The sequence below is a fragment of the Zootoca vivipara genome, chromosome 13 (genome assembly GCF_963506605.1).
Source record: "Zootoca vivipara chromosome 13, rZooViv1.1, whole genome shotgun sequence".
NCBI lineage: Eukaryota > Metazoa > Chordata > Lepidosauria > Squamata > Lacertidae > Zootoca > Zootoca vivipara.
Window position 1 is genome coordinate 14601563 of NC_083288.1, and position 27735 is coordinate 14629297.

Here is a 27735-nt window from a genome sequence, read left to right on the forward strand (position 1 = left end):
TGCAATGAAGGAGAGTCCACAACCTCCCGAGGGAGTTCATTCCACTGTCAAACACAGGCATCCCCAAACTTCGGCCCTCCAGATGTTTTGGACTACAATTCCCATCTTTCCCAACCACTGGTCCTGCTAGCTAGGGATCCTGGGAGTTGTAGGCCAAAACATCTGGAGGGCCGCAGTTTGGGGATGCCTGGTCAAACAGCTCTTACAGCCAGAAAGTTCTTCCTAATGTTTAGTAGGAATCTCCTTTATTGTAACTTGAAGCCATTGGTTCGGGTCCTACCCTGCGGAGCAGGAAAATACAAGCTTGCTCCCTCTTCCATGTGACGGCCCTTGAGATATTTGAAGGTGGCTATCGTGTCTCCTCTCAGTCGCCTCTTATCCAGGCTAAACATACCCAACTCCCTCAACTGTTCCTCATAAGGCTTGGTTTCCAGACCCTTCATCATCTCGGTTGCCCTCCTCTGCACATGTCCCAGGCTGTCAGCATCCCACATGATGTTCTGCTGCGCACCTGCTCTCAGCTTGTGGCACCCCGTGGTGCGGATGTTATAGGACATTCTGTGAGAAGGTCGTTGATCAGCATTCCTATTTTGGGGCAGTCTGCATGCTCCCAGGGTGTGAGGTTCAGCTGGAGTTGTCATATTTGTGGGAGTCTGCACTCTGTGATCCCAGCAATACACGTAAATAACATTTAAAAGACATCTCCCTCAAAGAATCCTGAGAACTGTGGTTTAGATGTGCTGGCAATCGTAACTGTGCTGGGATTCTTTGATGGGAGGGCATTGCTTTTAATCATGGGTAGGCAAATTAATTAAGGCCCGAGGGCCGGATTCGGCCCAATTGCCTTCTAAATCCGGCCTGTGGACAGTTTGGGAATCTCTGTGTTTTTACATGAGTAGAATGTGTCCTTTTGTTTAAAAGGAATCTCCGGGTTATTTGTGGGGCCTGCCTGGTGTTTTTACATGAGTCGAATGTGTGCTTTTATTTAAAATGCATCTCTGGGTTATTTGTGGGGCATAGGAATCCGTTCATTCCTCCCCCCCAAAAAATAGTTCGCCCCCCCCACAAAGTCTGAGGGACAATGGACTGGCCCCCTGCTTAAAATTTTTGCTGACCCCTGCTTTAAATGTACGGTGTGTAGGCAGATCTTCAGTAATGGGCATGGGAAGTACAGGATTTTTGTTGGGGGGAGGGGCAAAATGTTGTTGAGCTTTTGGGGGGAGATCTTCAAAAAAAAGTTGAGTCTCCCTGAGCTAAAAAAAGGTAAAGAACCCCGGACGGTTAAGTCCAGTCAAAGGCGACTATGGGGTTGCTGTGCTCATCTCGCTTTCAGGCCGAGGGAGCCGGCGTTTTTCCACAGACAGCTTTCCGGGTCATGTAGCCAGCATCCCACCCTCTAATCCCAAACTGGTTTCAGTAACCAGATGCTGTGTGGCAGAGTGGCACTACTGAATTCTGCTTTCTGACAAAATTCCACTAAGCAAAATCAGCCGGTTCCACCCAGTTGATTATCCATTCAGTGTTAGTCCTGGGCTTGCTGCCGTATACTGTATGGAACAGACTTTAGTTTGAAGAGGAATCAGGGAAAAGATCAGTATTATTTTTAAATATTGATTGTTTATTACAGGGGTTCCCAAACTGGTTTGTGGGCCACCAGTGGCCCTCAAGCTTCATTCAGCTGGTCCATGGCCTACCTACCTGTGGATTTGTGTTTGAAGACAGGAGACGGCACACCCATCACAATAACTGTTGATTGTATTTTTATTGCTTCTTTTATTTATTGTATTTTATTGTCTTATGGGATGCAAATTTTAATACAATGAATACAATATATAAGAAATAAATGAAGCAATAAAAATGCAATTAAAGCTCATACAGCATCTAGCACAGAACGTTAGAATTTTTGCTACAATAGGCAGAAAAATAGTTACATGGTCCGCAAGGAGCCTTAGCGGTTTTCAGGGTTTTTTGGGGGGGGGGGTTAGTTTGGAAACCACTTAAATCTTATATTTGTCCCTCACTTTTTACATCTCAAAGGGAACTTACAGAATATTTTAAAATGTAAAATATGAAATGCCATCAAATAAATATGAAATAAAACATAAAAATATGAGAAGTGCTTAACAACAAGAATTAAAAGGGTGAATCCTATGATCATTCCTGCCTTCTATATTCAGTCATGATCCATTGAAGGCACAAAACAAATAATACTTAGCGTTTAATATGGAACATTTAAAGGCTTTTTAAGGCTGTTTGCATAATTGCAGTACTTCTTACAGCACTCTTGTAAGGCAGGCAACTTCTATCTTCGTATTTCAAATGGGAGGGGCAGTGGTGGGATTAGAACCAGTGCTCAGGTCCTGTTTGTTACCATTAGGCTTCACTGGCTCTCAACATGAAACTTCCTGTGCATTTCAGGGTGTTTCAGCCACATTTCTTTGCTGATTTGCTATTCCTGTAGGCAAGCGTGAACTCCCTTCTGGAGATAAACTTTCTCTTTCCCCCTGCATCGCTAAAACCTCCGAATTGCCCTTTGAACACATCCAGGAACCCAAAGCGGGTCTGTTTCAAACTCACTTAACCCTGGAATGACACAGTGTAAATTCGGGCTTTAGACAACATTTGGAGTTGCCAAGGAACAGGTCGTTGCAAAGTTAGATGATCTGATGTCTCCAGTGTTTTCCCCTCCAGAGAAAAATAGGCCTGTAAAGGCTGCCTCAAAGACCCACCATGTAGCAAAGAGGGAGTGCTGAGGAAACCAGTGAAATAAAGATGTAATGCTTGCAGTTCTTCTACCTAGCAGTGATTTCAGCTGAATTAAGCTGTATTGTAGGCAAAAGCGAAGGCAGTTACCTCCATCTAGAGGATGTTTCTATGTACTGCTTGTTGGGTTTTTTTTAGCTAGATCACCAGCACAGACGGATGGGGGAAACTGAAGCTGTTATGGGGACCTTTGCTCCCCAAATCCACTGAGTGTGTCTCATCAGGCAGATTCCAGTACCTATTTTAATTCTTTTTCTCCTCCCCTCCCCCACAGGGATGAAGCGGCCCCTGAGCCCACCCCACTCCCCAGGGAGGAGCAGCATCTTTGGGACCCTCACAGAGAGCTCTGGTATAGGGTGCGCACCAGAGCCGCGCACAAAAAGGGAGAAGAAGCACCCGTCGTTCACGCTCTGTGAGGTGTGCAATATCCAGCTCAATTCAGCAGTACAGGCCCAGATCCACTACAATGGCAAGTCTCACCAGAAGCGCCTCAAGCAGCTCAACAAAGGCAAAGTGCTGCCACGCCAAGGTAAGGCACCCTGTTGGGTAGCGCTGTGGTCTAAACCACTGAGCCTCTTGGACTTGCCAATCGGAAGGTCGGCAGTTCGATTCCCCGCGACGGAGTGAGCTCCCGTTGCTCTGTCCCAGCTCCTGCCAACCTAGCTGTTCAAAAGCACACCAGTGCAAGTAGATAAATAGGTACCACTGTGGCAGGAAGCCAAACGGCGTTTCCATGCACACTGGCACTCATCACGGTCTTCTGTGCACCAGAAGCAGTTTAGTCCTGCTGGCCACATGACCTGGAAAACTGTTTGTGGACAAACGCTGGCTCCCTCGGCCTGAAAGCGAGATGAGCGCTGCAACCCCATAGTTGCCTTTGACTGGACTTAACCGTCTAGGGGTCCTTTACCTTTTTACCTTTACCTAAGGCACACACACACCCATCTACACACCCATCCTCCGGGAAGTGTGATAGAGAGTCTGAACTGTGATTGTCATTGAAAACACAGCCACAACCGCAGTATTTCCTTAAGGGCAACCCCTGTGAGGGGCAATCTGTATGATAACAGGTGTCTCCCTAGACCCATACGACAGTAGTTATCACCCTCTGCTGCCCAAATATCTCTTATTCTCTTCTTGCGCCTTAGGCAGGACCAGCCTGGGGTAGGCCTCAAAATGGTCTCTCTCCCTGCCAAGGAAAAATGGGTCAGGGAAGATCTATTTCAGGAACAAGGGAACAGGGAAAGAAAGATTGACATCAGGATCTCCTGCCCCGGGTGGTCCCTGCCGCCTGAGGCGGTCACTTCGCCTTGCCTCATGGATGGGCCGGCACTGCCTGTATACCTGGAACACCTTCCCAGAATACCGATGTGGTACCATTTCCCTTTCATTTCCCATCTCTAAACTCACCGTTTCCACTGGCTTAACCCATTATGTTCTCATCCTCTGCCTGAAACTGAGGACCCTTCTGCTAATTTGGGGCTAAGTTCCAGTAACATACCTGCAAATTCAGATTGCAAAATTATAGTTGATTTGGGAGGTCTTGTGAAACAAACTTGCTTTCCCCAAAGGTCAGACTTTTCACAATTATGTTTCTCCTAATGATCCTTGAAAGCCAAAGTAGGCTCAAAAAGATTTGCCATTTTCATCACTGATTAATCTACTAATGACTTAACAAAAAGACAGGTTCCTGTCCCGAGCAGCAAACAATCTAAAATTTTTCATGAGGAAGTAAAAGAGGGATGGGAGGCAGACTGAGGTGAGTGCAAAGAGGGAAATAATATACAAATACTTCTGTTAGGCTTGGGGTACTTCCAAATGGCCTGTTTATTGAGCATTAATCGTAATTTCTTTGGGTACTTAATTAACATTCCAATTTGTTTGCGGGGAGGTTAGCTGACCATCATGCTAAAATCAAGTGTTATCCCACACTCTCCAGGGCATTTTCTCTCTGCTTTCCTTATTTTAAAATGATGGCCTTTCTTTCTCATTAGTCATTTTTGTTCATTAAATTATAAATTATCTCACACTTTGTATTAACTTTGATATCTTAGGAGGGCACCTGTTTTGTAATATTGGTAATATTGCAAACTGTATTTGAATGTGACAGATAAATTGGTTAAAGAACTGATGACTTGTCAACTTTAAAAAATAAAAAAAAATCAGTTCGACTGCCCTGAATATGGGGGTATATATGACTGTCCAATTTAAAGAAAAAGTACAGAATGGGTGTGCTAAGATATGATGTTAACGTCTTCTGTAAACCAAATGCTGCCTAATCTGTGTAGCTTCCACATCCTTCTCCCATGAAAATTTCCACCTTCCTTTCCTTTTTGTTGCAATCCATAGTTACTGTTGTCGCTTTATCTTTATTTTTGGGTAAGCATAGCTTAACTCAAACTTCAGTTTGCAAGCTATTTCTAGTCATGACTGCTAACATTGGTTCAGAAATAATGCTAACTATGATTGGCTTGGGGAAATGAGCAGGAGGAAGAGGAGGCTCCTGAGCAAGGGAAGAGAGTGTTTGCTAGCTGGTGGACTGCTCCTGATCTAATCCTAGTTAGAAAGTCAGGCAGCCTTGCATCTGCACTGAGCCCAAGGAAACGCCACGTAGAAAGCAAAAAAAGAGGATTGTTTTGAAATCAAATGTATATTCTAACCAGTGTAGGTTTTGCATTCAAATTGCACACATGGGAAACACAAAAGCTGTCTTAAGAATTGCTTGTGATGATGGAGTGCTGGGTTTTGGTTTCTCTCCGTTGCGTACAATCTATAATTCACTTTAGTCGTAAACATTCTGAGGCTGCTGCCTTATACCCACTTTTATATAAGTGCAAATCCCAATAGACTTACTTCTGAGTAGACACGTGGAGTGAGCTGTGTGTTATGCCCCTTTGAATGGAACATGTGGTTGCATGGACCCAGTTCAGGGAGAAATCAAAATTATAAAGAGAAACAGGAAGAAGCAGGGGCCAGAAACATGCTTCAGATGCTGTTGCGATCACTACCGCATCACCACCCTCGTTTGGTTTCTGGTGTTGGTTAAAAAAAATGGCACCATCAGCCACATTGCTACTCATCTTTGCCAACTTCTCTGAGCATGAATTTAGAAAAGGCAAAGCTGAGCTTGGGGGTAGCGTGCTTGCTTGCTTTTGCTTGGCTGGCATCTTTCTCAATAGGGGCGTCCAAGCAGCTCATAAAAATGCTACACATTCTGCTGTGAGTTGGAGGGAAGGAATATGATTTGCTGTTTATTCACCTCGGTACCTTGTAAGCAGTGAGTATCACCAGGCCGCTTTCAGCCTGGGGTGGGAGGAATTTAGGAAGTGGGTCAGTGTTGCTTCTTTTGAGTAGATCCCAGTTGGAGCTTATAGGACTGCTGTTGCAGTCGACTCGACGCCGGTCACATTTCATTAACTGCTGTACCTGAGCACTGTTTAAATTTCGTATGTTTGCATATTCCCCGCCATCTTTCCCCCTTCCTTAAATAATCCTCACTTTCTTTCTCTTTCAAACAGCAACAACCCCATATTTAGATTTATGTTCACCAGTTACAGACTTGCAACCCAAAACATCTTAAATCATTCATATCCAGTTACAGTCCTTACTATATTCTTCCTTTCACATACAGGGCTAGCTATGCACTGGGTACCTGCTGAGGCCCACATCTCTGTAGGGCGACTCCTGTTCACACACATCCCGGCCTCCAGGCTCCACTGCTTTTCTTATGTGCTGTCACTACCTGTTCACTGGCCCTCTTTGTGCCTGCAATAAGTACCAAGAATGGAGAGGCAGAGCATCATCCTTCACTTCCCCTGCTCTCTCCCACGGGGCAGCTGAATGGCCAATGGGGACATCAATGAGGGGCTACTCAAAGAGGTGGTCCCAATGAGGGCCTCTTTCCCAGCAGCCCTTTAGAACCTGGAGCTGGCACTGTTTATATTAATAAATAAACGACCTCTCTATTTATTTAGCTCACCGTGAACACTCCATGTGTTCCTTAACCATTCATTCATTTAATCTAATTCATTGCTCCTAGAACTGAATTTTATTAGTGTGCCAAACGATAGATTTTAACACCTTTTCCTTCTCTCTTCCCTGTTCTTCATCCAGTGATTTAGTATATTTAATGTCCAACCCATCACTTTTGACTTGTCAACCCATCACTTTTTGCACAGCTATTTTTCCCAATATAGAGCTCAATGAATCTCATTTTCTTAACCTTGGGCATTTTTTAAAGGGTATTCCAATCAGACCTGAGAGTCTTTGGGCCAGACTTAGTTGAACCTACCTATTCTTTGTCTGAAAAGTTCGGAAACTTCAGCTGGTGCTCACTGAGACAATACGGTTTGTGCATATAATGCCAATCCTGGCCCGAGTGCACTGGCTGCTAATTAATTTCCAGCCCCAATTCAAAGTGCTGGGTGTTTTTTTGGGGGGGGGGGTTTAAAATAAACTTTATTAAGATTCGAATTAAAACATACATCAAAATTAAATCATACTAAATATATATAACACAATACTAATAATATATACAACATTCAACTATAAATTCCAAATCAAATATCACATATAACATATCAATCTCTCCAATTTGTGACTTCCCCTTGTCTTTACCTCGGTTACATCAATTTCTTTCTAGATACTGCTTCCCTTTACATACTATGTCCACCTTTCTTTTTACTTCCTATACATCTTATTTTCGGTGCTGATCATTAGAAGTGGATCCAGGATTTTATTGCATTGTGATTTCATGTAATTTCAAAAAAATTTCCCAATTTTGCTCAAATTTTGGCTTATTACCTCCTCTTATTACATTTGTCAATCTTGCTAGATCCATAAATCCAAATAATTTTTCCTGCCATTCATTTATTTCTGCTACATCCATTCAGACCTATAAAGCCTTAAACTGCTCAGGACCGCAATACCTCAGACTGTTTCTCCTCTGTGAGAGGTCTGGAAGGTGGCAACACGAGAGCAGGACCTTTTTTTGCAGTGGCTTCCTGCCTGTGGGATGCTTTCCAAAGGGAGACTCGTATCTTTAAGCACCAGACAAAACATTCCTCTTCTCCCAGGCCTTTGGGTAATTAAACAATCCACGGCCTTTTAAACGGATCTCAACTGTTTCTCTGGCCTGGCAGCCTCTGGCATAGAGTCATAGAGTTGGAAGAGACCACAAGGGCCATCCAGTCCATCCCCCTGCCAAGCAGGAAACACCATCAAAGCATTCCTGACAGATGGCTGTCAAGCCTCTGCTTAAAGACCTCCAAAGAATCTACCTACCTGTACCTGGACTGCAGCATAACATGGGAATCAGTTGCAGTAGAGAAGCTGCATTACTGGAAGCAGGCCTTGCATTTTCCCACAGTTTTCCAGTATCTGTGTGAATTCTGGAGGGGGCAGCAGAGCCATACATAGCACTGCCAGACTTGCTCACTGGTCAGCAGCTCTGCTTTAAGCACTTTGATACGGCTGCTACTAAAGCGATCACACTCTTTTTTTTCAGGGTATCTGAGGCTAGTTGCAGAACCTGTGGGTTGTGCATAACTCGCTTCCCCCCCCCTTTCTAACTCAGGATTCGGTGGAGGGAAAAAGCATGTTCTTTACTTCTCAGGCTGCTTTCTCTACACTATAGTGCTGATAGAATGGGTTATTGCCACATTATGTGGCAGCAGAAATTTAGACTGAATGGGAAGAAAGGCTCTCATTTTTTTGTAAATGAAGACATAGTGCTTGAAGCTGCTTCTGTTTTGGGGGGATGCTTCCATGCTTGCCTTTTAGTCTGTAGTTACCATCTTCCCCACACTTTAGGGAGAATTCATTCAACATAATTAGAAACCCATTGTGTTCCAGGTTTTCCTTCCTGGTTGCAGCACCAGCCTGGCCAGTGCAGATTAGATACAGAGTTGTTTCATGATTATTGTGTCTTTAATTAGAAGATTCCTTCTCTAGAAGGAATAATTTCCACTGTCTCTAATTGCTTCCTGTTTAGTACAACCCATCTAAACTAATTACTGTTTGCCATGTAATTAGTCAATTTATGTTCTCCGCAGGGAATGGATTTTAATTACTGAGTTGTTGTTTTCCATATATTTTCTTTTGCTGTTTTCCTTGTTGTTTTCCATGTATTTTATTTTGTTGATAAATCAGGCCAATTTTTCATATAAAAAAAGGAAGCCAATAAAAAAATCTTTCTGCTCCCAGGGAACAGAAATTGGCTATTTACAGGGCGATTAAAGGACACTTAATCAGTAATACTAGGCTGCACTGATTAGAAAACAGCAAAAACAGAAGTCACAAGGAGAAAGTTTCTAATTAAAGTTGTAGGGGATCTTTGCTGTATAGAACTTGTTCACATTAGGGCTGTATCCATGAAGATTAAAGTTTTCAGATAATACAAAAATCCCCTCTCTTTCTGATATTTAGGCACCTGCAAATTGCACTATGAAATTGGGCCAGCCCAATTTCCGATCCAGCCTGATTATGGATGACAGTTCTTTAATTCATAAATGGTCTTTCTGTGACTTATTGATACAGGTGTTGCTGAGACGCAAGGTGCCAGGATTTCAGCTTGTGTTCATGATTTTGTCATTTCTCTCCCCATTGCTTCTCAATCAGCCCTCCTCAATCCGTGGCCCCAAAAAGTCAGCAAACATCCACAGCCACCTCAGCTTGAGCTCCCCAATCCGCCTTGCCTTGGGCCCTGTCAGTTTGCATCTGATCAAGTCCGCAGTGTAACATTTGGGGGGCAGGAAGGACGTTCTCCTTAGGGCTTGTCTACACTGCCGTCTATTGCAGCGATGCTTTGCAAGGCCTGAACAACCTTTATTTTGCATTTGACCATCTTCTTTAAAAAAAAAAAAAATTGGTGCTGAATTAATCAGACCCGTTATTTATTCAGAAGCGGGTTATCTCTAGGTAACTATTTCCCACCTCTCCCAGGCTCAAATGAGAGGCTATGGCAGTGTTTCTCAACCAGTGTGCCTCCAGATGTTTTGGGACTACAACTCCCATCATCCCTAGCTAGCAAGACCAGTGGTCAGGAATGATGGGAGTTGTAGTCCCAAAACATCTGGAGGCACACTGGTTGAGAAACACTGGGGAAATCATGGGGCCACAACTGAAAGCAGCAGCCCTGCAACTCCTCCTCCTCCTCACGACCTCTGAATTCAGTCCCCACAAAGTGTGGCGAACCAAAATATGACATCATCGCGTTGCAGCTTTCCTTGCCTCCTCGGCGCTTTATTGACTGTCACTTGTGAAAGCAGGGAATGTCACATTTTTAGTAAATGCTAGGTGAGAGAGGAGGAGGAGCCACGGGGCTGCCACTCTTGGCTAGTCACACGATTTCTGTAATGTCTACTTTCAATGCAAGGCAGACGTCATTACAGGGACATGCCGCTCCCACCAAGCTGCATCCCTGACCTGCATCACCCAGTAGCGTCTATTAAGAGACAGTGCCTAATGCGATGTGATGTTGTGCTCAGAGCTTTCCCTGCCCTTGCTCAGCTTCATTGGCTGGTGCTGGCAGGGGTCAGGGGAGCTCTGAGTGAGACGGTGTCATGTCGCACATGCATCTTTGGCTAGACGTTACTGGGGGGGGATGAGAGTTGGCAGCAGCTCTGTGTCCCCAGTTCTGTGTGCTTTTGCCAGAGTGTGGCTAGGATTGCAGCTTGGTTGACTCAGCTTAGTCCAGGGGTCAGCAAACTTTTTCAGCAGGGGGCCGGTCCACTGTCCCTCAGACCTTGTGGGGGGCCGGACTATATTTTGGGGGAAAAAATAACCCAGAGATGCATTTTAAATAAAAGGACACATTCTACTCATATAAAAACACCAGGCAGGCCCCACAAATAACCCAGAGATGCATTTTAAATTAAAGGACACATTCTACTCATATAAAAACACCAGGCAGGCCCCACAAATAACCCAGAGATGCATTTTAAATTAAAGGACACATTCTACTCATATAAAAACACCAGACAGGCCCCACAAATAACCCAGAGATGCATTTTAAATTAAAGGACACATTCTACTCATGTAAAAACATGCTGATTCCCGGCCCGTCCGCAGGCCGGATTTAGAAGGTGATTGGGCCGCATCCGGCCCCCGGGCTTTAGTTTGGGAACCCCTGGCTTAGTCCTTCCAAGGACTAAATGCCGTTTCCCCACTTGGTTCAGCATCCTTCTATTCAGATGGGCGGGGTATAAATAGTATATTATTATTATTATTATTATTATTATTATTATTATTATTATTATTATTCCATGGGCAAACTAAGGCCTGGGGGCTGGATCCGGTCCAATCGCCTTCTAAATCCAGCCCACGGACAGTCCAGGAATCAGCGTGTTTTTACATGAGTAGACTGTTTCCTTTTATTTAAAACGCATCTCTGGGTTATTTGTGGGGCCTGCCTGGTGTTTTTACATGAGTGGAATGTGTGCTTTTATTTAAAACGCATCTCTGGGTTGTTTGTGGTGCATAGGAATTCGTTCATTTTTCCCCCCTTCAAAATATAATCCGGCCCCCCCACAAGGTCTGAGGGACAGTGGATCGGCCCCCTGCTGAAAAAGTTTGCTGACCCTTGTTCTATACAGTTAACTCACAACTTACATGTATTTAACTTGCACACATCCAGCCTATATGTGCTTGACAATTAAATAATTATTTAAGAAATTAAAAGCTGGGGACAGGTGTCGGGGGAAATGCCATTAAACTCAATGTTTTTTGACCATACACAGTTTTGACTTTAGGTGCGATCCCTGGAACATTAACTCCCCCATAATTCGAGAGTTGCCTGTATTCCTTTCCCTTTTTAAAATTTCCTTTGTTTGGGGATAGTGTCCTTTCTGTGATAGCCAAAGTCCAGAACAGAACTATGGGAAAGATCGGAACGTGCCAAATAATTCCATTTGCCTTTACTTCGGAGGGGAAAAGCAATTATTGCATTGGCTTTGCTCTGCTTAGCCCTCTCCTCCCTGCTCAGTCTCTTCCTCCTCCTCTGCACCAAAATAAGAGCAGGAAATTATCAGCATATGATTTTGAAAATTATTAGCCGATTTCCTGCTCTTATTTTAGTGCGGGGGGGAGGGGGGCCAAGCAATTTCATTTTGCATTGTGGCAGAGGGAGAGTTTTTGGCACAAACAGCAAAGGGTACAGCTGGGCTGCAGGGGAGGCTGGGGGGGCTCATTTGCCTGTGATGGCTGAGCACATCCGTGATTATAATGCCAGCTGACAGGTTCAGCTAGATAAAGGGGGTTTTTTCAAGGGGGGGGAGTGCAAAAAAGGGGACTGTAGCAGTTTTTTGCGAGCAGAGCGATGGATTGGAGATGGTCAAACAAAAGCCCGTTGGTGAAAGTTACCTTTTCCTCCAAGGTGGGCTACCGTTGTTCCTGGGGACAGGATAGCCCTGGAAGCATGTTGGGAAATGCTCTGGTGGCGACAAGAATAAATTACGATGTCTTAAAAAAAAATGCCTCATATCTAGCCATGTTCAGGCCATGTTACTGCCCTAGGCAAAAAATATTGTTATCTCCTTCCCGCCTGCTCCCCAACCCTTGCTGGCGTTTTCTTATATATCTATGGTGTGGTGGGAGGGGAAGCTGAAGAATTCTGACGAAAACCAACGGGAGCAGAAACTCCCATTTCTAAATCAGCTTCTGAAATCAAGGCAGCTAGCTGGCCTCTCTCCCTTTATTTATTTTGGGCGATTTGAGCTTTGGACCTTTTCATAGTGAAGCACGAGATGATTGGACTGCATTTGGTTCGATCCGAAAGTTCGAAATCCAATTCTGGGGGTATGTCAAATGTTTGCCCTTGAACTTCCCCTCAAATCTCCCAGTTCTTTCCTCTCCCCCTCCAGTAACTGAGCCATTGCATCAGTGTCACACCCCCCCCTCCATGTCATCCCTGTTTGAGTCACCCCAGCCAATCAGAAATCGTGTAGGCATCAGAGCACCAAACCACTGATGGCAAACAATGTTGTAGCACTGCCCGATTCTGCTGCCAAGGGAGGTAGGCCAGTATTCTCTGTCTTGCAACGCTGTGCTACAGCAGCTTTTTTAAGCTGCAGCTTGGCACCGTAAAACGGAACCCGTGTGACTGGTTGCCTCAGCGTTTGGGATGTGTGTGCTCTTCCCGGGCAACTGACCTCATGGACACTCTCACTCTCCTTTGGAGGGATCCATGAAAAATTGCCAAAAGGAGATCCCTTTTCATCTCAGTCATCAGAAGCCTGAAAGCATGCCAGGCGTAAAGGCTGCAGGCATGCCGTACATTTAAAGCACCACCCCCCCATAGTCCTGGGAGCTGTACTTTCTTAAGGGTGCTGGGAATTGTAGCTCGGTGGAGGGTAGACTGTGGTTCCCAGGATTTGGGGCGCGGGGGGATGTTCTTTAAACATATGGTGTTTATGTAGCCAACGTCTGTAGTCCTTTTCTACATGTTTGGATCTTTCCTTTTTCGACATATTTGTTGCTGTTGTTGCTGCTGCTCATGTTTTGGTTGTTTGCATATAGCGCCCCAATGCGACTACTGTATATCCTTAAAAATAAACTAAAATGCAATGCCCTCTGTGCCAAAGCTATCTATGGGGATCAGTACAACAGTATGAGATTAAAATCCTATCAAGAACAGCACACAAGTTCCCATCCTTTCTAGAAGAGAAAACAACACCTTTTCGGGGGTCCCCAGATATCAGTTGGGCTTACTACTCAAGCGCCTATTTGTCCTTGTGGCCATTCAAGGTAAAGGAAGGGGCTTCTCTTGTTTGTTCCGGAATTTAAAGCAGGTAAGAAAGATCATAGAATCATAGAATTGTAGAGTTGGAGGGACCCTAAGGATCATCTAGTCCAACCCCCTGCAATGCAGGAATACACAGCTGTCCCGTATGGGGTTTGAACATGCAACCTTAGTGTTATCAGCACCATTCTCTAACACAATGAGCTACTCTTGCTTTTTCTTTCTTCTTCTTTTTTGTTTGGGAGTAGATCTATATACACACAAACAATTTTCCTGACTGCTGCTTCCCCCAATGTTTAGAGGATCAAAAGTGGGAATTGTGTACTGCCCAAAGCATTAGGAGGAAAAATGAATATTTAGTTCTATTCACCAACTTTGAAGTTTTTGTTTTCCTTTTTCATCATTTGTAACAGTCGTCAAATTTCCATGATGATAAATAAAACATGAGGTGAAATACATTAAGTAAGTTAAATATGCATTAAGGGTCTGGATGTAAAGCAAATTATAGCCTGGTCCACTTTTAGAACCAGGCATTGATGCTCATCCCATACAACCTGCCAAAACAGATGACTGACTGTCCAGTGACATTTTTGCAGATTATTCATTGGAGCTGCATTTAATTCCTCTCAGCTTTTCATTGATTCAGTATCCTGATAACAGTTAAGTTCGAAGGCAGCGAGACACATCCTGACACTGTGGTATCTAAACCAGCTTTATCCAACTTGGTGCAGTCCAGCCCAGACTCTTGCTTTTTTCTAACCTTCTCCCAGCTGCTGCACAAGTTAGAGCAGAGCTTTCCAAACTTTTCACATTGGTGACACACTTTTTAGACATGCATCATTTCGCGACACGGTGATTCAATTTTACAAGCAAGCCGGAGGTTAAACTAATCCCTGTCCAGCCCTGGGAGGAGCACGGGGAGTGTTCGCACGATACACTTGCACACCGTAGCCGACACACTAACGTGTCGTGACACACAGTTTGGAAAGTTCTGAGTTCAAGGAAGCTCTACCTTCCTCCCAAGCCCACTGTCAGATATAGTTGGAATCTCTCCAGATTTTTCTTGTCCTGTTTAATAACCGCCGCTTCTGCCCCGCATCCCCTGCGCTTATCAAAGAACTTGAGGATGAGGCAGTCTTTTTTTAAAAATATGTTTTATTGATTTTATAACAAATACAAAACAAGACACAAAAACAAGATACAAAAAATACAAAATACTTAAAACAAAAAAAACAAAAATTAAAAACAAAAAAGAAGAAAAAGGAAAAACAATTCTTTGACTTTTTATCCAATATATATCTTACACTGTCGACTTCCTCCTTCCCCCCCTTCCACGTTTCTATTTATGTCTATTACAACACTCTACTTCTTAATCCATTTCTTCTTCTAATATACTTATAATAGATGTTTTCAATAATTATTTTACATTTAAGACTTATTTCTTCTTACTAAATCTTTGTGCTTCTTCAGCATCTTTGTATAACCACTTCCCTTATTGTCCATTTTTAATCTTATATTTCTCTAAATAGATCTTAAATTTCTTCCAATCTTCTTCCACCGTCTCTTCTCCCCGATATCGGACTCTCGCAGTTAGTTCAGACAGTTCCATGAATTCTATCAGCTTCATCTGCCAGTCGTCCACCGTAGGTAAATCTTCAGATTTCCAATTCCTTGCTAATACAATTCTAGCTGCTGCTGTGGCATACAGAAAAAAGGTAACATCCTTCTTTGGCAACTCTTTCCTTGTAATTCCGAGTAAAAAGGCCTCTGAGGCAGAGTCTTGTCCAGTTTGTGTGGAGGTGCAGCGAAGTTTAGAAACTGCAGCTGCTTCTTCTACTCTTCCTTAATCTTTTGCAAATCTCTGTACAGAATAGGACCCTGCCTGTTTGGAGTTGCTTCTTCTCTTTTCTAAACTGCAGTGCAAAGAGGGGCTGCTGCTGGGCCTTCTTCTTGCCAGAGGGTTCTCCGTGGCATGATGGCAAGTGGAATTTTGGGCATCTGCTTTTCCCCCTTCCCTGAAGGGAAAAGATAGCCAGTGGGCCACAAACAATATTATATCCATTTTAGTATATTATAAATGCTTCTGTCTGTGAAGGTATAATTACTGGTGTGGTTTTTTTTTAAAAAAAATTCAATGTATGAAACAATTGGCAATTTAAAGCAGTAACAAAAAATAAATTAAGACAAAAACGGAACCAACCTATTGCAGTATTTTAAATCAATCCTCAATACGTTTAACCCTTCTTTTAGTATTCCATCTCTGCTCCCAAATTAGGATCACCAAGGAGTTGAGAAGTGTCCTCAATTTAGCTTAAAAATTAGGGTCCAAAATTCTGTAATGGTGGCAGTGCTTTTTTTTTCTTTAAAAAAATGTTTAGGGGTACTCTCATTTTCCTATTCATATTGAAATACTGCCCCTCAATGAGGCCAAACTTAGATTCACAAAATGTTTAGGGTCCCCCCCCCACGTCCCCCCAAAAAGAAGCACTGAATAGTCTCTTTCTAGCAAGTACTTTGCTAGGGCTCGTGTAATGTGGGAAAAGATTCCATGTGAAAAGGAATTTTTGGAGTGTAGTTAAGCCCATTGTTTCTTTTAAAACGCAGTTTAGAACTATATTTAACAAGCTAACAGTCTCAGATGCCATCAGACTGTGCTGCATGCTTGACAAGGAAGTGAACAGCCTCTGAAACTTGGAGAAGGGCAAACCGCCGTGGGAAGCAGCTGATCCATTCAACTGCAAGCAGATTTATCCTCAAATATCTGTGTGGTGCAGCTGACTAGCACAGAATCTCTGGAGGGAAAATGTATATCTATGAATTGGAGGGATTTTTGGGTGGGTGGGTGGGTGGGTGGGTGGGAGGACCGGGGATTCAAATCGAAGTAGGTGATGTGTGTGAAATCTTTAGGTTATGCCGGTCTTCTTTGTGTCAAAGGGGTGTGATTCTTTTGGTTTTTGTGTGTGCTGAGAAATATAATAATTGCATTGCTGAGTGAAACTGAGATCCATCGGGTTCTGTTCTCTGTCTCTGCAGTGACCCACTGTCACTTGGGTAGTCACAAACATGACCTGGCAGATCATCGTTCCCTGTTGTTTGTCCATTAATAGCTTGTAATCAGGGAACCCTGACTCAGGAGATTTCACCCTTTCCTATACAGTGGTGCCTCGCTTAACGAATGCCCTGCTTAATGAAATTTTCTTTTAACGAAAGGATTTTTCGAGCGGAGCTTGCCTTGCTAGACGAATGCGTTTTACGAAAAATTCATCTAGCGAATCGCGGTTTCCCATAGGAATGCATTGAAATTCAATTAATGCGTTCCTATGGGCAAAAAAAAAAATCAAAAAAAATCAATGCATTCCTATGGGATTCGCTAGACGAATTTTTCGTTATAAGAAAAGACCCGTGGAATGAATTAAATTTGTCTAGCGAGGCACCACTGTAATATTGCTGCATTCACATGCAACATTAAACCATGGTTTAGCACCATGTGCACAAGCCCGAGCAAAGACTCAGGCCCACCAACCCGCCCCTTGTCCTCCTCCTGCATGACCAGAAGGAGGACTACTTTACCAGTATTCACTTTCACAGAATCTCAACGTGTCCTGTCCTATCAAGCAAGCAAGCATCTTTCTATTTGAACTGTCAGTAGGAGTTTCCTGATAACATGGCGACATCTGGAGAATGAGTGTGTTTTGTATTGCTTTTAACAAATTACGGCATTTGTGTTTATTTATTTTTGTAAGGGTTTAGGTTAATGTCAGAACGAATATGTGTGGCTTCTCTCTCTCTCTCTCTCTCTCTCTCTCACACACACACACACACACACACGGTAATGTTAAATGAATGTGTGATGTGACAGTAACATGTCTAGTGTATCTGCCCCTAGATGTAAGGAATATGAGTTTACCGATGTGATGATGTCATATGCTTCATCCACAAAACATAACGGAGAGATACACACGAGAGATTGGCAGCAGCCACACAAGTCCGAATAAATTCCTTCCCAAGAGGAGTGGCTTGCGAAAGTATGGGACATCGCACTGTCAGGACATTGGACATTCCTGCATTGCAGGGGGTTGGACTAGATGACCCTTGGGGTCCCTACCACATCTACGATTCCATGATTCTATAACCTCTAACATGTTCTTAGACCTCCACCGTTGTGCTTCAAAATCTTCAGGGTGAACTCCACAGTAGATATCATTGCCTTTCCTTACATACTTTGTATCCATGACTAGTTTTTTGTTTCTGTTTACCCATAGGGAATAACTTGTTATATTTTATGGATATAAAATATAATTTCGCTTGCAAGCTCCTTGGACACATCAATAGCGTTAACAGTAACGAAAGCTGCAATAGAACGTGGCCATCCCTAAACGGCTTACACAACCAGGTTAGAAAAACAGAACCCTTACCTTTGAATTCCTGCCAACCTAGCAGTTCGAAAGCATGTCAAAATGCAAGTAGATAAATAGGAACCACTACAGCGGGAAGGTAAACGGCGTTTCCATGTGCTGCTCTGGTTTGCCAGAAGCAGCTTTGTCATGCTGGCCACATGACCTGGAAGCTGTACGCCGGCTCCCTCAGCCAATAATGCTAGATGAGCGCGCAACCCCAGAGTCGGTCACGACTGGACCTAATGGTCAGGGGTCCCTTTACCTTTACCTTTACCTTTACCTTTGAATAGTTTAATTCCAGATAGGGTTTATTGCTGTCATTCCCCAGAGTTAAGTTTCCTCAGGTATATTTGAGACATCAGAGGCTCTTGAGTGTTAGCGTTTTCTTATTTTTACAAATTGTTCATCCATTAACAAGGGCATTTATGTTCACAGTAGGATTGAATAGTCCTCCCAATTTATGAAGTGAGTATATTTTATTCATGCTGTGCCAGCGTGAGGATTTTGGGGGCCAAAGGGTAGCAGACCTGCCTTAAGGAAAGTGCTGAAGAAATAGATCCAAATTCTGGCTTCCTCGGGGGCTCAGTTTCTGCCCCTCCCCAGTTCACCTTCTTGAGCAGTTGATAGGATAAAGATTTTTGCAGTGCCAGATGTTCAGATGAAAATGTGTTTCCAGTTTGTCTGTACCTTGCTAACACATGGTAGGCCCACCTTGGTCAGGGTGAAATAGAACGACCTGGGCTTTTATTCCCCCCTCCACCTCAGTGCACAGTCCAAGTAGATATTTGGAGAGATCTTTAAAGATAGAAATTGCTGTAGCCATTGGCTAACCCTGAGCAGCGGAGACTTATGGGTAAACTACAAAGCTGTCATTTTTCATTCAGCCTCAAAGACTGAGCTGTTTTATATGCCCAGATTGGAAGTCATGTGCAATATACAATCTGGTGATCTGCTCAAGTCCTACTCTTGTCACTTTTTCCCAGGCTGTAAAAAATGAGGGGGATGGTAGACCTTGATAGAAAGTGAAGAGGGGGCTATGGGGAAGAGGTGGAAAAATGGATAGGAGGAGTGGCTTCTTCGCAATTATTTTGTGCAAGCAGACAATAAGAGATGCGAAAACATTAAAACCACCAGCAAAATATCATTTAAATACCATCCAGGGAGGTGGTTGGACCTTTGGACACCAATGAATAGAAAGTGCACTAAAGGAGGAAAATGAGATTGCAGAACAGCTAAATAAATTATTTGCATCTATCTTTATATTGGAAGATATAGGGCAAATCCCTGTTCCTGACCTAGGTTTCTCAGGAAGATAGTCTGAGGAACCAAGGCGAATAGGGATGGCAAGAGACTAAGGTTACATAAACGCTATATTTTAAAAAACGCTCCCTCCTTCCACCCCAAGATTCCTGGGAACTGTGCTTTACACCTCACAGAGCTACAATTCCTAGCACCTTTAACAAACTACAGTTCCCAGGATTCTTGGGGGGGGGTGCTTTAAAAGTATGGTGTGTATGCAGTCAAAGTTCCTATACCTTACAGACAAATTAAAAACTCTCAAATCTCTGGGTCCAGATAGCATTCACCCAAGCGTTCTTAACAAACTCAAATGTGAAATTGCTGATCTTCTAACAAAGTATGAAACTTGTCCCTGTTCAGCCTCCATACACAAGGGCTGGAAATTAACCAATGTGGCACTCGTTTTTGGGGGGAGGGGGGCGGGGATCTGGGAAATTACAGGCTGGTTAGCTTAATGTCTGTTCCAGGAAAACTGGTGGAAAGCGTTATTAAAGATAGAATTACCCTGCATGTAGAATAACAAGTTTTTTCCCTGAAGCAGAACCAGTATGGCTTTTGGAAGGGTAAGTCCTGACTCACTAGTGTAGTAGAAGGCTTTGAGAGTGCCAACAAGCATATAGATAGAGGTGACTTAGACTTTCAACAACCTTTGAATAAAATCCTCACCAAAGACCTTATAAACTAAGCAGTCATGGGATAGATCGCCTTATACGTAGATAGGGACTGGTTAAGGAACAGGAAGCAGAGAGTAGGGTGGTTTTTTAAAAAAAAGAATACATTCTACAAAATGCCATTGATGCAATCATTAGGACCTTTAAAGCCCTAAATGGCCATGGTCCAGTATACCTGAAGGAGTGTCTCCACCTCCATCATTCTGCCCGGACACTGAGGTCCAGCACCGAGGGCCTTCTGGCAGTTCCCTCGTTGTGAGAAGCCAAGTTGCAGGGAACTAGGCAGAGGGCCTTCTCGGTGGTGGCGCCTGCCCTGTGGAACGCCCTCCCAACAGATGTCAAAAAGGAAAACAACTACCAGACTTTTAGAAGACATCTGAAGGCAGCCCTGTTCAGGGGGGCTTTTAATGTTTAATAGATTATTGTGTTGTATTTTTCTGTTGGAAGCCGCCCAGAGTGGCTGGGGAGACCCGGCCAGATGGGCGGGGTATAAATAATAAATTATTATTATTATTATTATTATTATTATTATTATTATCATTATGGTGCTGGAGGAGACTCTTGAGAGTCCCATGGACTGCAAGAAGATCAGACCTATCCATTCTTAAGGAAATCAGCCCTGAGTGATCATTGGAAGGACAGATTGTGAAGCTGAGGCTCCAGTACTTTGGCCACCTCATGAGAAGAGAAGACTCCCTGGAAAAGACCCTGAGAAGGCACAAGGAGAAGGGGATGACAGAGGGCGAGATGGTTGAAAAGTGTTCTCGAAGCTATGAACATGAGTTTGACCAAACTGCGGGAGGCAGTGCAAGACAGGAGTGTCTGGCGTGCTCTGGTCCATGGGGTCACGAAGAGTCGGACACGACTAAATGACTAAACAACAACAAATTATCATTATAATATGCATCAATAATTATGCGCTACTGGTAGATTTATACTTGACTCTACACCCATCATTCTACTTCATTAGTTGTTCCATGCTATCACATTATTGCTGTCTGGAGTAGGATATATGCTGTATAGTGCAACAAAAGTGGGACAACCTCCCCACCCCCTCAGTTATAGGAATTCAGCAGGACGTTATGGGACATGGACTGACTGGAAATAGTACTGAAAGCTTATAATCACTCTAATAGTATCATGAGCACAAATAATCAGAAATCTACAATAAAAAGGACATTTGGAGAGCCCTAGCAATAAATGGACAGTTCTCCCAGTTGAGGAATGCAGAAAGTAGAGTCTCCCAAGGGCCGTACTGGGATCTGTGCTTTTTAACTTGTTCATAAATTACCTGGAGTCATGGGTAACCAATGAAGTAGCAAAGTTTGCTTTTAGTACCATCTTGAACAAAGATGGTTAATACAGAAAGGGATGGTGAGGAGTTCTGAAAGGATCTCTCCAAACTGGTTGAATGGGCAGTAAAATGACAGATGCAATTCAGTGTAAACAAGATTACAGTGATATATTGGAGCAAAAAATGCTAATTTCTGAACTGGCAGTGACTGACCGGGAACGTCATAGTAGATAGCTCGATGAAGATATTGAGCCAACGTGCAGCAGCTGTGACAAAGGTGAATTCAATGTTAGGGGTCATTAGGAAAGGGATTGAAATTAAAACTGCCAGTATCACAATGCCATTATACAAATCCATGGTGAGACCATTCTTGGAATACTTTGGGTAGTTCTGGTCTCTATGCCTCAAAAAGGATATCGTGGAGCTGGAAAAGCTTCAGAAAAAGGCAACCCAAATCATCCAAGGGTTGCAGCAACTCTCCTGTTTCGGAAGGTTACAACATCTGGGGCTTTTTAGTTGAAAGAAATGCAAGTAATAATGGCCCATGATAACTGTGTGTATAAGGTTATATATGGCTTGGAGAAAACGAATAAGGAGAAGTGTCCCCCCCCCCTCTCTTGTACTAGAACCCGGGGCCATCCATGAATATGAATGTTGAAAGATTCAGGACAGACAAAGAAATTTTCCACAGAGTGCGTAGTTAAACTGGGAGTGACCTAGCTAAGCCTGGCAGGGCAGCTTACTCTATGGCATTAACCCCTTCATGCATTAATTAGACTTAAGCATGTTGGTTTTATGAGGCTGGTTATCCCACATCATTAGCCCTAGCTATTTTGGCTAGGAATGATGGTAGTTGCAGGTTGGCAATATCTGGAGGATATTGTATATTGGGATAGAGCATTGCAGCTAAGAAAGAGTGGCTTGTCTACGACAATCAAATATGTCCAATGGCAGGGGTTAGATTTGAATGGGAAACGTTTTGGTTCATGGTTCAGTTTCTGAGCCACCGTGCTACAGCACCTTTCTAGCAGGGATGGTGTTGGAGAGACTTGAGAGATAATGTGAATCCTTCCTATAAATAGTTTCTTTCTTTCTGCATATGTGCTGGAAAACTGTGGTTAGAATGTCTGCCTTCAAGCAGCTATTCATCACTTTTTAAACCTTAAGTGATTTCCGAAGGGTAAATGATGGATGGGTGGTGATTGGATACAGCTCCTCAGAATGGACGTAAGGAAAGAAAAGCTCCTGTGTAACATCTGGAGAGGGGGGGGGAAATGCTAGTGGACAGGGAAACCCTACACATGAGTGTCACTTTATTTCGGAATATTGTGACACAAGGTATCCTTCAAGAGATGCCAAAGTACCGTGTTTCTCATATTATAAGACATGTCTTATATTTATTTTTTCCTCAAAAAAACACACTATGGCTTATTTTCAAGGGATGTCTTATTTTTTTCCTTCTCCTCCTGGCGCGGCTGGCATTGCTGCTGCGCCTATCACTATGTCTTATTTTCGGGGTATGTCTTATATTCCTTGAATGCTTAGAAATCCTGCTATGGCTTATTTTATGGGTATGTCTTAAAATATGAGAAACAGGGTAGCAAGTAAGTCCATGAGCACACTCCGGAAGGACTCCGGAAAGAGTGAGTATGGAGAGGGCTGGGGAATATGCTCTCATTCCGCAAAACGAAACAAAAAAACCAATAAACCTGCAGAAAGCGATGGAGCGAATGGAATTCAGCTTCCCGAGAATCCCACCTTGGTTATTTATTTTTAAGTAAAAAATTCAGGCAGCAAAGAAAGTGTGGTCGTGGCTGCTGAAATTTCAGCCCAAGAGCTGACTTGAGTAAAACAGAGCTTTCCAAAACTGTGTTTAGTGTGTCGGCTGCAGTGTGTGTGCGTGTCATACGAATGCTCCCTGCGATCCTCCCGGTGATGGAAAGAGGTTACTTTAACCTTTGGTTTGCTAGTAAAACTGAATTTCTGCGTCGCGAAATGATGCATGTCTAAAAAGTGTGAAACCGACATGAAAAGTTTGGAAAGCTCTGGAGTAAAGATTTCCATTAGTTTGGAATGGGGCCTCTGTCCTTTGCAAAGACATCTACTCTTGATTAGCAACCCGGAATAAATTGTGCAAATATCATGTAAATAATTTATATGGGTTGCAGAATTCTTGCCCTGCAATTTATTTATTTGTTTGTTTTAGCATATGACTGCATACTGCTTGATCCTGAAAAGGGACTGACGCAGGGGAGCCGAACAGATTGACGTAAGGGGAGAATACTTCCAGAACTGGGCATGTCATGTTAGAAGCCACAGAGATGCAACTGGTAGATGAAAGGGAAAAAAACAGATCACCCTTGTGGAATTGAAAGCGTGGTCCCTTAAGGGGTCTTTGTTAACTCAGCCCCCCATCTCTGTAGGCCATGCCATCAAACACAGGTGAGCTCTCTGTGACACACAGGCAGGAACATCTAAAAATAGGAGAATAGCGCCTGGCTTCAAAAACAGTCAGAAGCTGCCAGACAAGCCATGATCCGCCAGTTTGTCGTGAGCATACATGCAAAGGAATCGGTGTGTAGCTGCTTCGGATGTGTACATGCTTAACAAGGGAAATTTTGTTTTGGGCAAAACTCCACATTGCCTGGCGTCCTGTCTTTAATTGTAGCAGTCCATGATGGTCCAGAGGAAAGGAGGGAAGAAGACCAATTAGAAGCACCTGAGGTACCAGATTTCAGTGTGGAATTTAAAAAACCAACAGATTATAGATAGTGGATGTATTCCACTTAATAAAGAACATAATAAAAACTGTTTTTTGTTAGGGAGAACATTTCTCTCTCACACCCAGACATTCATTTTCTCCTAGGATCATGAGGACTAGAACCCTCTGTTTGAAGAAGAAGAAAAGAACACTGTCATCCGTTTGCTTAGGAATCTATTAAGAATCTACAGACCATAGAGAAGTGCTTTGGGGGAGCAGTCTATTCCTTGCCTAGCTAATGGAATGGAAATCGGTTATCATCCCGAGCGGTTTCCATGCCAACCTGTTCAGCAGAGCAGATACCATTGAAATGCAATGGATTAAAAAGCCCCTTGCTTAACTGACCCTTGATACCTGTTAAGGGCTAGTGTGATTATAATGAGTGCTAATTACACACACTTAGATCAGAGCAGTTTGTCTTGCTGTGTGGATATGAAGGCGGCATCTCAACTTGGTGTCTCAGTGAGGAATAGAGGAGAGGGCCTTTTCTGGAGGGGCTTGTTTGTGTACGGATCACGTTTTGTAGCTGTTAACCTGGATTAAATTATGACTTGCTCTCTGCACCAGTGTTACCATGCAAGGCTCTAGTTGCCTCTACACTTGCACATACCTGAGTGGAGTTCTTTTTATGGATGCTTATTACTATTTTATCATTTGTATAGCATTGTCACTGTGTGAAATGCAGCCAGGGCTCATCTCACGGCCTTTGGGGTGGAAGACATTGCCTCCATATTAATGGAACACACATGGAGTTGAGGAACAGGCAAGCTCCCTGCTTTCTTCCCAAGAAATGCACACTAGGAAATGCCTTTAGGAAGGGGATACGTTCAACAAATTTGATCAGAATGATAGAAAACTATATGGTGAAGAAAGGAGCCTTAAAAAATAGGAGGAGGGTAGAAACGTCCACCTTACTTTATAATTGGGATGTTCATATTACCATTAACTCTGTTTTGAATAGAGAGCAAATCCCCAATTAGTAGTTGTGTTCGTTGCAACAAAAACAGCCAAGAGCACTGTGGCTTTTCAGTTGCTTCCAGACCAGCCCTTTTCTCTGAAACAATCATCCTTTGTTAACTCACTTTTTACAGAGCATCCAGACAATATTGTCAAGCCGTTGCAGTCCAGTATTTTTTGTTACAGTCTGGAGTTGTCCTCCTGCGTCCCAGCCACCCCAGCTTCTTGATTACTTAAGCATTGTTTTGTACATAATAAAACAAAACTGCAACATCAGCCGTCTAGTGTAGAAAGGACAGCACTATTATGGCTATTGAACACTCCTCAATTCAGTCTGTTTCTCCTTCTTGACAAAAACAGCTGGTTCCAGATGAGCACTGTTAGGGAAATTAGTGGTTTTATTCATAAAATCATATAATTGCAAAGTTGGAAGGGACCATGGGTCATCTAGTCCAACCCCCTGCAGTGCAGGATGTCTTTGCCCAAGATGGGGCTCGAACCCACAGCCCTGAGATTAAGAGTCTCATGCTCTATTGCAGAGCTTTCCAAACTTTTAGTGACACGCTTTTTAGACGTGCATCCTTTTGCGACACAGTAATTCAGTTTTACTAGCAAACCGGAGGTTAAACTCATTCCTTCTCAGCCCCGGGAGGAGCGCAAGGAACATTCTCACGACATACCTACACGCTGCAGCCAGCACACTTTAACGTGTCGCAAGACACAGTTAGGAAAGCATTTCTCTGCTGACTGAGCTGTCTGTCATGGCTGTCTTAAGCATATCTGGCGCCGTGGTGCAAAGCTCCCTCCAGTACCCCCCGCACCCGTTTCCCAGAGTATTTTTAGGGAGGACGGCGCTGCCAGCAGGGCTGGAGGAGGGGGCAGCGGCTGGAGGGCGGCTCCTCCGGCAGGGAAGAGGTGGATGCTGGACATGGCGCCTCCCGGCTCAGCTGGCCGCTTTGTGCCACAGTGGCCACGGCAGATGGAGGCTCCGGACGCGGCGATGCTTCGGTGCGGCATGGCAGAGGCAGGCGAGGGGGGCGAGCTGGTGCGCACCGTGTCCAGCCTCTGCCTTTTCCCTGGCGCCCTCCAGAACTTGGTGCCCGCACCACTAGTCTCTATATGTAAGATGCCCCTGCTGTCTCTTTTGCCCTAATGTCAGTTTCTGCTGCCACAGAGGGCAGTTTCCTCGTTGTTTGTTTGCTTATACCGTGTTTCTCATATTATAAGACACGTCTTATATTTATTTTTTCCTCAAAAAAACACACTATGGCTTATTTTCAAGGGATGTCTTATTTTTTTTCTCCTCCTCCTGCTGCAGCCGGCATTGCTGCTGCGCCTATCACTATATCTTATTTTCGGGGTATGGCTTATATTCCTTGAATGCTTAAAAATCCTGCTATGGCTTATATTATGAGTATGTCTTAAAATATGAGAAACAGGGTAAATAGCAATAGTACTATTTCGTTACAAGCAATGGAAATAAAAGAATTTGAGGAAAGTCCCTCCCCACCCTCAATTGCAGGAACAAAAAATTACCAATTTAAGGGCAAAACCTAGACTCTATTCAAGGGGTAAGTAAGCAGATATTCATCACAAATCCACCAGCCGTGTTCATTTGGAAGCAATAAAACTGGCTATACCTATGAGGATAGAACTTCTGATTGTTGTTGCAGGGATGCTGAATGAAACTTGTGGGTAAACCAAGGAGGGTTCTAGCCACAGGGAAAGGCTATTGCTGGATTGTGACCGCTATTGTATTAAGTGCTTGTGTGGAACCCTCTGTTTCAGTTCTGCTTCCAGAGAATTGTGGGAAAGCAATGTATCCACCCACTGGATTAAAGAGCCGGACTATGGAAGCAACCAAAAAAATGATTTATTGTCAAACAAACTTTTGTGGGCTGGAGTCTATGTCATCAGATACACAGATTGTTGCTCTCAGTTGGGCAGATACATACATAAGTGTGTGTGTGTGTGTGTGTGTGTGTGTGTGTATTAATATAATATAAATATGTTGTTGTTTAGTCGTTTAGTCGTGTCCGACTCTTCATGACCCCATGGACCAGAGCACACCAGGCACTCCTGTCTTCCACTGCCTCCCGCAGTTTGGTCAAACTCATGTTCGTAGCTTCGAGAACACTGTCCAACCATCTTGTCCTCTGTCATCCCCTTCTCCTAGTGCCCTCCATCTTTCCCAACATCAGGGTCTTTTCCAGGGAGTCTTCTCTTCTCATGAGGTGGCCAAAGTATTGGAGCCTCAGCTTCACGATCTGTCCTTCCAGTGAGCACTCACGGCTGATTTCCTTCAGAATGGATAGGTTTGATCTTCTTGCAGTCCATGGGACTCTCAAGAGTCTCCTCCAGCACCATAATTCAAAAGCATCAATTCTTCGGCGATCAGCCTTCTTTATGGTCCAGCTCTCACTTCCATACATCACTACTGGGAAAACCATAGCTTTAACTATACGGACCTTTGTCGGCAAGGTGATGTCTCTGCTTTTTAAGATGCTGTCTAGGATACTAGACAGATACTATATAAATCTAGTAATATATATAATATATACTATATAAATATATATATATATATATAATATACTATATAAATATAGTAATATATATAATATTAATATTACAATATACTGTAACTGTTCAATGGTGGAAAGGTCTCCCTTGGGAGGTTGTGAACTCTCCTTCCTTGGAGGTTTAAAAGCAGAGGTTGGATGGCCACCTGCTATGGATGCTTTAGCTGAGATTTCTGCACTGCAGGGGGTTGGACCCATGGGGTCCCTTCCAACTCTATGATTCTATTGTGTGTGTGTGTGTGTGTGTGTGTGTGTAGGGGGATTATTGGTTTGTTT

General features: G+C 43.5%; 1 protein-coding gene across 4 annotated transcripts in view; it reads left to right on the forward strand.

Annotated features, from left to right (window-relative positions):
* ZNF385C (zinc finger protein 385C) overlaps positions 1–27735 on the forward strand; it is a 166324-nt gene that overhangs the window by 63359 nt on the left and 75230 nt on the right. For all 4 annotated transcript variants that reach the window (XM_035134884.2, XM_035134881.2, XM_035134882.2 and 1 more), the window contains exon 2: positions 3038–3292. In XM_035134884.2, coding sequence (XP_034990775.1) covers positions 3040–3292 — 253 coding nt within the window. In that variant the 5' untranslated portion in view covers positions 3038–3039. The remainder of the gene's footprint in view (positions 1–3037; positions 3293–27735) is intronic.